The sequence below is a fragment of the Muscardinus avellanarius genome (genome assembly GCF_963383645.1).
Source record: "Muscardinus avellanarius genome assembly, chromosome: 1".
In the NCBI taxonomy this organism is placed as follows: Eukaryota; Metazoa; Chordata; class Mammalia; order Rodentia; family Gliridae; genus Muscardinus; species Muscardinus avellanarius.
In genome coordinates, this window is record NC_137786.1 from 180,285,325 (window position 1) to 180,298,240 (window position 12,916).

Sequence of the window (12,916 nt, forward strand, 5' to 3'; positions counted from 1 at the left end):
ACTGAAATATTGAATTTAATTGAATAGATATAATCAACTAAACTGAAATCTTGAGGGCAAAATTTACCATTGAATATAATGTGATTTCAGAATTCTGTGATGTTGCATTATGGGTAAAAATAATAGTGTTTTATTTCCTAACTTTTTTACTGTACAATAAATGTGGATGAGACCCACTTGTTCTTGTGAATGAGAGGCACTGGGCCTCTCATATGTTTTAGTTAGGAGGTTTCAGAAAGATGGCCTCAATCAATACCACCCTGTTTCATCCCAACTCTTTCCTCCTCCTGGGAATCCCTGGACTGGAAAACATGCATGTCTGGATTGGTTTTCCCTTCTTTGCTGTGTTCCTGACAGCGGTACTTGGGAATATATGCATCCTTTATGTCATTTGGACTGAGCATAGTCTCCACCAGCCCATGTTCTACTTTCTGGCCATTTTGTCATCCATTGACCTGGGCCTGTCCACGTCAACCATCCCCAAGATGCTTTCCATCTTCTGGTTCAACCTGAGAGAGATCTCCTTTGAGGGCTGCCTCATTCAGATGTTCTTCATACACCTGTACACTGGCATGGAGTCGGCTGTGCTTGTGGCCATGGCCTATGATCGCTATGTGGCTATCTGTAACCCTCTTCGCTACACATTGGTGCTGACAAACAAGGTAGTACTTCTCATCGCGTGGATAATCCTGCTGAGACCTTTGTCCTTTGCCATCCCCTTTGTTCTGCTCATCCTCCGATTACCATTTTGTGGACATCAAATCATCCCGCACACTTACTGTGAGCACATGGGCATTGCCCGCTTGTCCTGTGCCAGCATCAGAGTCAATATCATCTATGGCTTATGTGCCATTTCTATCCTCGTGTGTGACATCATAGCCATTGTCATTTCCTATGTCCACATCCTTCAGGCTGTATTTCGACTCTCCTCTCAGGATGCCCGAATCAAGGCGCTTAGCACCTGTGGCTCTCATGTGTGTGTCATGTTGACATTCTACACTCCTGCTTTTTTTTCATTCATGACCCACAGGTTTGGCAGGAACATACCACGCTACATCCACATTCTTCTAGCCAATTTCTATGTAGTCATTCCACCTGCTCTCAACCCTGTCATCTATGGAGTCAGAACCAAGCAGATTAGAGATCAGGTGCTGAAAATGTTTTCCAGGAAATAAAACATAGCTCTGATGTTTATGAATGTTAAACATTTAAAACCAGGCATGATGGCACATGCCTGTGATCAAAGCCACTGGAGAGGCTGAGGCACAAGATTTGCAAGTTTGAGCTCAGTCTTTGTCAGCTCAGTTAAACTTTGTCTCAAAATAAAAGATAAAATGGGTAGTGTTGTTGCTCCATGGTATAGTATTCCTAGTTTTAATTGTTTGTACCCAAAAGAGAATAATATTTAAGAAAGGTGTGGAAATTATTTTTGATGTCTAAATTGGAAAGAACACATTTGAAAAGTTAGCAGGATGATAATAGGGGACAACTGCCAATGGTAGTTTTTGGCCTGTTCAGTCTTCTTCCTCAACTCAGAAATGAAAATTTGAGCCCTATTCATGTATATAAGTAGAATATTTTATACTTTTAAGTTGTTTATAAATTATTCATGTTTCTAATGTTGAAGGAAACGAACACTTTGGGCTGCTTTCATATGACTGAGCCATTGCAATTACAGGTAACAGAGAAAGCAAGAGAAAATTCATTCATAAGTAAGGAAAAAGAAAGAAAGAAAAAGAAAGAAAGAAAGAAAAACAGACATGCTATAGGATTTAGTATTTTATCTTTAATCAAAATACCAGGGCATTTCAACTAATGCTGGCCAAACTAAAATTTACTGAAACACTTTCCATATACATTCACTGTCAAAAAAGAAAATCTTTTACTTTGGTATTTTAATATCAAATGATTAAAAATAATGCTATATGAATATCATAATCATGTGAAAAGACTTCCATCATAAATGGAATTGTAAACACAATAATTTTGGTTAATTTTTTGGTTAATTTTGGTTATTTTTAAAGATGGATTGTATTGTTTACTTTGTGGATGAATTTATAGGACCTCTCAGGTTGTAGAAACTCAGAGAGGTTTGAAATCCAAATATCTATTTCAATCTAATTTAAAGGGAAATCAAGTTCAAGAGAGCTCTTCATACCTCTTTGCCAACAATCTATTCTTTTAGAGTTTTATCTATGTGTCTTTTTTAACCACTTTTAGAAAAAAATCACTCTTATAAAATGTCAAAAGCCCCAGGGATGTTCTAAGCCTAGCACTACCTATGTTTTTAAAATTTTGTATTAATGTTCCACAAATATCACTCAATGTTATGTAGGTCCATGTGACACTGATATTGTATTAGTAAAGAAATCAAGGGAAAATGTGTTTGTGAAATCCTGGAAAAACAAACTTTTGGCAACACTGTTGTTGTAGAACCTCTCAGAACTGTTAAATCACAAATATCCATTTAAATTAAATTTAAGGGGAGATTAACTTCAAGGCTGCTCTCTTCATAGACCATCCCATGGCACTCATATTTTGTAAAATGTACTTTAGAAAAAAACACTGTTAGAAGCTATGATGTCAAAAATTCTTAGAGGAATTTTGTGTTAATTAACACTACATACTGAACTTGAAATTGTTTGGAAAAAATCCATGAGTTATGCTGTGTGATTATGAGCACAAGTAGCTTTTCCTAGACCCCTGATGTGAGATAAAAATCACCTCTTATCTATTTATTCTAAATTTAATTGCTCCAATTACATCTTGAGTGAGTTTGAAATGTTATTTTGCACTGGCATGGTGCACATGATTATAATTCCAGTATTTGGGAGGCTAAGACATGTGGATCACAGGTTTAAGGATAGCCTCAGCAACTCAGTGAGATCCTCCAAAATTTGGCGAGACCCTGATTCAAAGGACTGTGAGTGTAACTCAGTGGTAGTATGGTTCTGGGTTCAAAACCATAAAAATGTATTATTTCTCCCAATTTGTATATAATTGACATGTCATCCTTGAACATTTTTGCTTTTATTCTCCAGTGTCACCATCTGGACTTGGAGATTTTGTTTGGTTTCTAACTACAGATTAGGTTTCTGTAGCGAATAAATGGCCATTTTGGTCATCCATTTCTGCTCCTTGCTATGCAAGTCTGCAGTAGCTGTATCACAGCCTTTATGTGCCTTTGGTAGTACTTTGTGTGTTGGGTGTGGGCTGGTTAGTCAGAAAGGCTTCCTCTGTGTCTCCTGCACTATCAGCTTTAGGTGTTCTCTGTGTTCCCGAGTCACAGATAACACTGGTCCCCATGCTCTCTCTCTCAGCAGATCATTGCTACCTCATCCCCACTTGTCCAGTGGTGAAAGCTGGGGGATATTCCATTATCTGTTCAGTCCAGGTTAGGTAGGGGCTGTGTTTCTGGGTGATAGAGGTGGAGCCTTCCCAACAACTCTGCCCTTTGCCAGCTGTGGGAGGCATCTGACGGTCTCGCCTCCCGCCATGGCTACAGGCTTCACTTCTGTTTTTTTGCAGCATGAATGAGTGCATAGGCACTCACCCCCAGTGGCTGGAGACTTTTGTTCCTCAGTAGAGAGAAAGGAGAAGTAACTGAGTGAGGTGCAGTTACCTTCATTCCCTGCCTGCTCTTCCCCTCTACTCAGGCCCCCTGAAGAATGCTTTTGCAGACTTAACCTGTCCCCAGTCTAATGTTATCTTTTTGGACATCTAAGCAGAAACACCTAAGTGGGGATTCTGTAAGTTCAAATATAGGCTCTGCCTTAACTATAGCCAACTACTCTTCTCTTGCCTAAGTTTTCTTATTTGTAAAATGAGCATTTAAATGCTACATATCTTGTCAAGTTTCCATAAGAATCGCTGTATGAAGATTTTAAAGGAGAAAGAGATACCATAGTTGAGCAAATAAGGCTACCCAACTGAGGAGGGAGAGGTGAGGGAATGGGTTGGCAACTGGGGAAGGGCTAAATGCATGGTGTGTGCATGTATGCCTCTACCATCTTATACTCCATTCACATGTATGACTACAGGGCACCAATAAATACATAAAAAAGAAAAGCATCCTGAAGAGATTAGTCAAATATAAGCACCATATAAGTACTAGATATTACTAACCTAACATCATGTCATTAATGTAAAAATGAATATGTACATACAAGAATCAATTTATCAAACTACTAGAGCAATGTGCTTTTCTATACTATTTGTTAATTTATATTTATTTATTTTTTTAGGGGATGGAATCCAGGGGAATTCTACCTACAACCTCTACCCCTATCTTTTTTATCTTTAGAAACGGGTTCTTGCTAGGTTGCTGAGTGTCGTCTATATTGCTGAGGCTGGTCTCAAACCTATGATTTTCCTGCCTTTTAATGTCACACAAAAGGGTTAATTCTGAGCTCAGAGCTTTGTGGTCCTCACTGTCTCAGGGTGTTCCCAAAGGTCTCCCTCTCGATGTTATGACCACAGTATTAAAACACCTGCCTCCCCAGCAGATGGAGTCCAGGAGAATGCTGTAAGAGACATGCTAACAGCTCCAGGTATATCCAGCTGGTGGGTAACATTTTAGAACAATTCTTATCTGTGCCTGCCTGAGCACAGCAAAACAGAGCTATAGGTGATGTAAAAGTGGGAAGAAATGAAAACCTTTTGATCGTGGGAAAGGGTAAAAACGCTGACTGTAAAGAATGTATTGGTATAATCCTATGTGCACTTAAGCAACTGCTGCCTGCATTTTTCCTGTACAGTCATAGAGAACCTCTGTGTGCAGCTTGTGCCTCATTCCACGCCTCTGCTGTTCTATCTGTGTAACACAGTTCTTCATGACCTGGAGCATGTCTATTTACTGATATATATATAGGCTCGTTTTCTTTATGTTTTCTGACAATTTCTCACAGTTATTTCTCCTACATTTTCTTATAAAATGAATTTAAAGTTGGATTAATGGCTCCAACCCAAACCTTTGTTTGATTTGGGGAAAACACAATAATTGAACTTATCTTAGACAATTCAAAAAGTATCCTTCACCAGTTACAACCTAGTTAAACACAACCAATATGCTTGCTACTTTTCCCCAATTTTAAGGTAGTGTTAATCATTTTTCAATGGTACAATCTCCTAGTATGTAACATAATTTTTGTGTAAATGTCTAATGATAAGAATAATCAGCTGCCTTGGATTACAAATATAACAAAGGCTACTAGTATATTTATTTACAGATAAAGATTATAATTTAATGTCTACTAACACTTATTAAGGATTACCTGACAAACTGAGTTATATCACAAACAACTTCACTAAAGCGTTTTACTTTGTGATTTTCTTAAGACTAAGATACCCTATAAATAAAATTGTGCTTTTTTGTGATTACCCATATTGGATCAGGCTTATCTTCTAAAACAATCATCCAGTGTAAGCATCTTAGAGTTTCAGTTCATAATGAGAAATTTTGGATCCAGAGAGGGAAAATCATTTTCCTTAACTCCTCAAAAGGCGATCACAGATATTATTGTGCACCCCTGTAATGTAATTACTAGGGAGTCTGAGAAAGAAGGATCACAGGTTTGAGACTAGCTTCAGCAACTTTGAGAAACTTTCAGCAACCTCTTGAGATTCTATTTAAAAACACAACATTTAAAAAAAGGACTAGAGGTGTAGCGTAGAGGCAGAATGTTCCTGGGTTCAATCCCCAGTATTACAGAAAACAACAATGACAAAAAAGACAATCACTGGCAATGAACAATAGAACTTGAATTCAATCTTAGTGTCTGTTTCTAAATAACACATTATTTTATACACAAAGCTCTGGCTATGTTAAGTTAGATACCAAGCAAAGAGAATAAATATTATTATAGATGTAAAGCTGCTTCATCTTTCTCTAAGCTTCCTCAGTTAAAACACAATTTCTTGCATATAGTAGTCTCTGCTCAAATTAGGGACAGTTTTATAAATATTTATTTTTTCTTTCTTGGAAATGTTCCTCTAGTCACTCACTCTAGTAATTTGTTTGCCTTTACATTATTATCTGAACTCAAATTTGCTAACTCTTTTCTATATCTATGAACACATATTTCCTTCCAATATTTTTTAAGGAATGTGTCCAAAAACCAAACTCCAATGCAAATTTTTAAAACATAAACATGCACATATACACACCGACCCATATAAATATGGAGACAAGAGCTTGATCACTCTTGATCACAGTGTGCTTAGCAATATGATGGTTAAATATACCAACAATAATTTGGTATAGCCACAAAATGATAGTTTTAGTATCAATAAATGTCATATGTAAAGTATTTAATTCTACCTTACAACTGCATATTATCTTATAAGTTTAAACATTGATTGCTATATATGTGCATGTTTGCAAATATATATTTTTTCTTGACAGTATCATTGAGAAGACACTTAAAAGCTGAAAGGCCTACCATCAGTCAGAAATGAAGAAAGACATATATATTCTGTTGTAAGAAGATTCAGAGTAAGAGTATTATCATCATATGTGGTTTATTGTGGCTTCATTAATAAAATCTCAGGGCAGAATTATTGGTACAAATAAAGAGTGATCAGAAAACTATGGGGTGGGAAATGGTTTGGGGAGATTAAACAATAAGCTATCTAAACATTTTCAAAATTGTCTTGCAATTTTATTGTTTGCTGCACTAATGGTTTCTTTTAAGATGGAATTATTATGGCATGGTTCAAAAATGTAGTCCATGTATATGCATAATGATTTTCATCAAGTTTAATTATATCCCTACTTTTTACACACCAAATATATAGTTATAAATTAAAAATTATTCTATAAAATAATACTTAAAAATCCAAGAGAATCTTTTGTGTATCTAAAGTAGCAAGGACATGATTTTATCTTATTAAAATATTAATAGTTGAAATTGTTGACTTCCATAATTGTAAAATAACAATTTTAAACTACTTAGTTTAAATACCACTGGGAAAGAAATACTTCTTTTGTTCTTTTACAATCAGTTTTAGATGACAATTTGAAAAGTACACTTCAAATAATCAAAGTTTGTGAATAGAAATATTGAATTTAATTGAATAGATGTAATCAACTAAACTGAAATTTTGAGGGCAAATTTTACCATTAAATATAATGTGATTTCAGAATTCTGTGATGTTGCATTATGGGTAAAAATAATAGTGTTTTCTTTAATTTCCTAACTTTTTTTACTGTACAATAAATGTGGATGAGACCCACTTGTTCTTGTGAATGAGAGGCACTGGGCCTCTCATATGTTTTAGTTAGGAGGGTTCAGAAAGATGGCCTCAATCAATACCACCCTGTTTCATCCCAACTTTTTCCTCCTCCTGGGAATCCCTGGACTGGAAAACATGCATCTCTGGATTGGTTTTCCCTTCTTTGCTGTGTTCCTGACAGCGGTACTTGGGAATATATGCATCCTTTATGTCATTTGGACTGAGCATAGTCTCCACCAGCCCATGTTCTACTTTCTGGCCATTTTGTCATCCATTGACCTGGGCCTGTCCACGTCAACCATCCCCAAGATGCTTTCCATCTTCTGGTTCAACCTGAGAGAGATCTCCTTTGAGGGCTGCCTCATTCAGATGTTCTTCATCCACCTGTACACTGGCATGGAGTCGGCTGTGCTTGTGGCCATGGCCTATGATCGCTATGTGGCCATCTGTAACCCTCTTCGCTACACATTGGTGCTGACAAACAAGGTAATACTCCTCATTGCATGGATAATCCTGCTGAGGCCCTTGTTTATTGCCATCCCCTTTGTTCTGCTCATCCTCCGATTACCATTTTGTGGACATCAAATCATCCCGCACACTTACTGTGAGCACATGGGCATTGCCCGCTTGTCCTGTGCCAGCATCAGAGTCAATATCATCTATGGCTTATGTGCCATTTCTATCCTCGTGTGTGACATCATAGCCATTGTCATTTCCTATGTCCACATCCTTCAGGCTGTATTTCGACTCTCCTCTCAGGATGCCCGAATCAAGGCGCTTAGCACCTGTGGCTCTCATGTGTGTGTCATGTTGACATTCTACACTCCTGCTTTTTTTTCATTCATGACCCACAGGTTTGGCAGGAACATACCACGCTACATCCACATCCTTCTAGCCAATTTCTATGTAGTCATTCCACCTGCTCTCAACCCTGTCATCTATGGAGTCAGAACCAAGCAGATTAGAGATCAGGTGCTGAAAATGTTTTCCAGGAAATAAAACATAGCTCTGATGTTTATGAATGTTAAACATTTAAAACCAGGCATGATGGCACATGCCTGTGATCAAAGCCACTGGAGAGGCTGAGGCACAAGATTTGCAAATTTAAGTCCAGCCCTGGAGAGTTAAGATAGAGTTAGTCTCAAAATGAAAATAAAATGGGTAGGGGTATATAGCTCATTGGCACAGCATTCCTAGATTCAATGTCTGTACTAGAAAGAGAATCACATTTAAGAAAGGTGTGGTATTCAATTTTAATTTTCAAAATGGAAAAATACATTTGGAAAGTTAGGTGGATCATAGTGGAGGACTCCTAATGGTAGTTTTTAGCCTGTTCATTCTTCTTCCTCAACTCAGATATGAAATTTAAACCCAATTTATGTACACAAATAGAGTATTTTATCTTTCCATTGTTTATAAATTATCAGCTTTCTAATGTAATGTTGAAGAAAACCAACACTGTCCTGCTTCCCTATTACTGAGCCAATGCAGTAACAGTCAGCTTAGAGAAAAATGAAAAACACACTTATAAGCAAGCAAACAAACAAAAGACAAATGATAGACTATAGACCTTCATATTTTATCTTTAAACAAAATACCAGGGCATTCTGATTACTGCTGGCCAAACTAGAAACTAATGAAACATTTTTCATATACCCAAAGTCACTGCCAAAAAGAATGCATTTCTACCTTGATGTTTTAATGTCAAATGATAAAAAATGATGTTATTGGAATATGATAATCATGTGAGAAGTCTTCCACCATAAACAGAATTGTAAATACAATAATTTTGGTAAATTTGCTGTCTTTTAATTTTTAAAGATGGATTGTATTTTTTACCTAGTAGATGAAATAATAGGACATCTCAGGTTGTAGGAACTCTCAGAGGTTTGAAATCCAAATATCTATTTCAGTATAATTTTTTTTTTTTTTTGCGGGTCTGGGGATGGAACCCAGGGGCATTCGACCTCTGAGATATAGCCCCTGCCCTTTTTTAAAAATTTTTTTTATTTTGAAACCAGATCTCACTGAGTTGCAGAGGGACTCTAATCTAAGTAGATGAGGCTGTCCACGAACCGTGATTCTCCAGTCTCAGCCTCCCATTGCTGGGATTACAAGTGTGCGCCACCATGCCCTGCTTATTTCAGTATAAAGAGATATTATCTTCAAGAGTGCTCTTTGTATTTCTTTACCTTTACACAAACAATTTTTTTTAATATATTTTTGGTAATCAAACATCACAATGGAATACAAGACTTGTGAGGATATCCAAGTACACATCATCCAGTTAGCCTTTATCTAATCCCCATCCCCCCCTCCCCCTTCCTCAATTCCATGCTTGATTTAGTGGTTAACTTGATATATTTGTTTACATACATCATGTGTTTAAGAAATTCCATCTTCCCCCATTCCATCCCCTCTGATTGGTCACCTTAATTGCCTCTGTATAGGGCCCTTTCTTCCACTGGATTTCCTATTACCCATTTCTTCCTAGTTTTTGCATATTAGGAAAAGCATCTGATTTTTTATTTTCTGTGATATTTATCTGTGTATGCCGCATTGTAAGTTCGCCTCGTCACTGGCCTGGCCACCCGGCAGACTCTGATTCTGGCCTCACTGACTCCAGCACCGGCCTTGCCTCATGGCAAACTCTGATCCCGATGTTGGAGGCCCCAGCACCAGCCTTGCCTTAAGGCAAACTTCTATCCCGGCCTCCTGGTTTGAGCTATGGCCTCACCACATGGTAGGCTCTGATCCCAGCCTTGCTGGCCCTGGCACCAGCCTCACCCCTCAGCAGGCTCCGATCCTGGCCTCGGAGGCCCCAGCACCAGCCTTGCCTCCTGAAAGGCTCCAATCCCGGCCTCAGAGTGCCCAGCACAAGCCTTGCCTCATGGCAGGCTCCTATCCAGGCCTCGCTGGCCCCAGCCGCAGCCTAGCCGCCTGGCAGGCTCCTATCCTGGGCTCAGAGGCCCGGGCACTGGCCTTGCTGTCTTGCTGTGCATTGGTCTCTGGTCTCTGTCACTATGAGCAGGTTGTCTACAAATGTTCCCTTTTTTCTTCCTTTTTTTTTTTTTTTTGGTGGTACTGGGGTTCCTGGAAACCCTTCTACCTCTGGGCTCTATTCCCGGAGACCTATTTTTTAAAATATTTTTATTTGGAAACAGGGTCTCTTAAGCCAGCTAGGCTGGACTAGAACCTGCATGATCCTCCTGTCTCCACATCCCAAGCCCGGGGATTACAAGCGTGTGCCACCACACACGGTGTTCTTCGATTTTTTTTTTTTAATATGAGAGAGCTGTACATGTCTTTTGTGAAAGCTGGGACCCCAAATACCTAGTGGCAATGAATTTTATCTTCCCTCCAAAGGCAGAGGTCCACAGCTTCAATTCGGAGAGCAGGCTCTGCTGCTCCATGTGCATCCTGGCCTCCTGCTCTGCACAGAGGAGCGAGGTGGCCAAGAGGGCTGATGACTCCCAGAACAAGCAGTATGGCAGCCCATCCTGGCTATGCAGGGCTCCCTCTGAAACCCCCCAAACCCTTTTACCACTTAGCATGTTGTCCAGAATTCTCGAGCATGTGTGGCAGGAGCAGTCAACTTTTGGGGAGATTTCCTCAAAAGTTCAAGGTGGAGTGAACTGGATCTGTCTGCCCCTCCAAATTCTGGTCACCACCACTGACGCTGGCATCACTGCCATCTCAGTTATCTCCTGAACACCTTTCCCACACAGTTTGTTTTCCAGAATTCCCAATCATGTGCGGCAGTAGCAGTATACCTTTGAGGATATTTCTTTACAATCATGAGGTGGATTGGATTGAATCTCTGCCTGTACCAAATACTGACCACTGCTGCCGCTGCCACAGCCATCTTGGTTCTCTTCCAAGCACCTTATTCACACAGCATGTTGTCCCAAATTCCCGGGCGTGCACGGTGGTAGCATTTTACCTTTGGGGCAATTTCTTCAAAAGATCAAGGTGGATTGAATCAGATCTCTGCCTCTCCTGAATACTGGCCGTCGCCATTGCTACTGCCTCCACCATCTCAATTCTCTCCGAAACACTTTTCCCACACTGCATGTTGTCCAAAATTCCTGAGCATGCACGGTGGTAGCATTCTACCTTTGGGGCAATTTCTTCAGAAAATCAGGGTGGGTTGGATCAGATCTCTGCCTCTCCCAAATACTAGCCTTGGCTGCCGCTGCTGCCACCACCACTGCCCCCACCCCAACCCGCCGCCTTCCTCCTGGTTCTCCGCTGAGCTCCTTCCTTACATGATAGGGTGTATGATGTCCAGAATTCTTCAGCATGTGCATCAGGAGCAGTCCTCCTTCATGGGGATTTTTTCCCCAAAGTTCCAGGTGAATTGGATAGGATTTGTCTGCATCTCCTGAATCCTGGCTGCTGCCGTCGCCATCTTAGCCCCTCTCGAATATTTTTTTTTTTAATAAGATAAGTCAGTATGTGTATTTTGAAGAGGTTGTGGGATCGAGAACTCAGCAGCAATAGATTTTATCTCCCCTCCAAGAGCGGAGGCCCACAGCCTCACCATGTAGAGAAGGATCTGCTGTTCCAAGCGCAATAAGAACCCCAGTGCAGCACAGAGGAGCGCGGCGGCGTGTGTGTGTGTGTGTGTGTGTGTGTGTGTGTGTGTGTGTGTGTGTGTTTATGGGAGCTAGAACCCAGGGGTGTTTTACTTCTGAGATATACCCTCAGTCCTATTTCAGTTTTTAAATTTTGAAACAAGATGCTCACTAGGTTGCTGAGTCTGACCTCAAACTTACAATCTTCCCATGTAAGATTCCCAAATACTGGGATGATAGGTGTTTGCTACCAGTGCCACCATGCCTGACTTAGGCTCTTATGCTCTAGTATTGTAAAGCTAATCCTTTCTCCATACTTTTATTCATTTTATGCTAGCTAAACATGCTCACAAACTTAAAAATTTAGAAAGAATATACTGACTGTGTTTAATTAAGAACTTCTCCCCTCCATTCCCTGTCAATGAATCTTCCTTAAAAAAAATAAAAAGTCCTGTGTTCCTCCAGACTCCTCTCAGCAGTAAATCTTCCTGTTCCAATGAGGAATGCATGATTAACTCTAAGTTTTAATGAGTTTTTCACTGTTTCTCAAACCAAACCAAGTGCTTCACAATATCGTTCATCAATAAGAATGATACTGTCTAGAACTCACAGCTCTATGCTTCTATTCTATCTTTTCAGGAACCAAATAGTAAAAAAAAAAAAAAAAAAAAAAAAAGGTTTATTTTCTATGTGCACCACCACTGAGAGTCTGAATCTGACTCTAAACCTTGCAGTAGGAATCTCTCTATCCACAATGAATTCTGATCAATAAACAGTTTCAAAAAAGGTTTAAACCAAGGGTAGTTTGGGAGAATGGAAGGAGAAACTACCAATTTTGACAGAGAGATTTGGGGAGCTTTGTCTCTGAGAGCCCTATGCAGTGAGACGTGGCTATATATGAAATCATTGTGAGATTATAAGAAAAGTATGACTTCTCAGGCAGATGGACTTCAAATCCTAACTGCTCTATTCACTGGCCAGTTAAAAATAGGAGTCTGCTGAGCTATTTATCAGGTTTATTTATTTATTTATTTATTTATTTATTTATTTGGGTGTCTGATAGTTATTTATAAAAGTATTGTGAGAATTAGGTATCCAAAATACAT

General features: G+C 39.3%; 2 protein-coding genes across 2 annotated transcripts; both read left to right on the forward strand.

The window, feature by feature from the left end:
* Positions 1-239: 239 nt before the first annotated feature.
* On the forward strand, positions 240-1,175 carry LOC308267806 (olfactory receptor 52E1-like; the record flags this gene model as incomplete). The annotated part of the gene is made up of 1 exon (XM_080702748.1): positions 240-1,175. The coding sequence occupies one exon, from the start codon at positions 240-242 to the stop codon at positions 1,173-1,175; it is 936 nt and encodes a 311-aa protein (XP_080558874.1).
* Positions 1,176-7,296: 6,121 nt separating this feature from the next.
* On the forward strand, positions 7,297-8,232 carry LOC308267764 (olfactory receptor 52E1-like; the record flags this gene model as incomplete). The annotated part of the gene is made up of 1 exon (XM_080702674.1): positions 7,297-8,232. One exon carries the CDS (start codon positions 7,297-7,299, stop codon positions 8,230-8,232), a length of 936 nt encoding a protein of 311 aa, XP_080558800.1.
* Between the last annotated feature and the right edge of the window lie 4,684 nt (positions 8,233-12,916).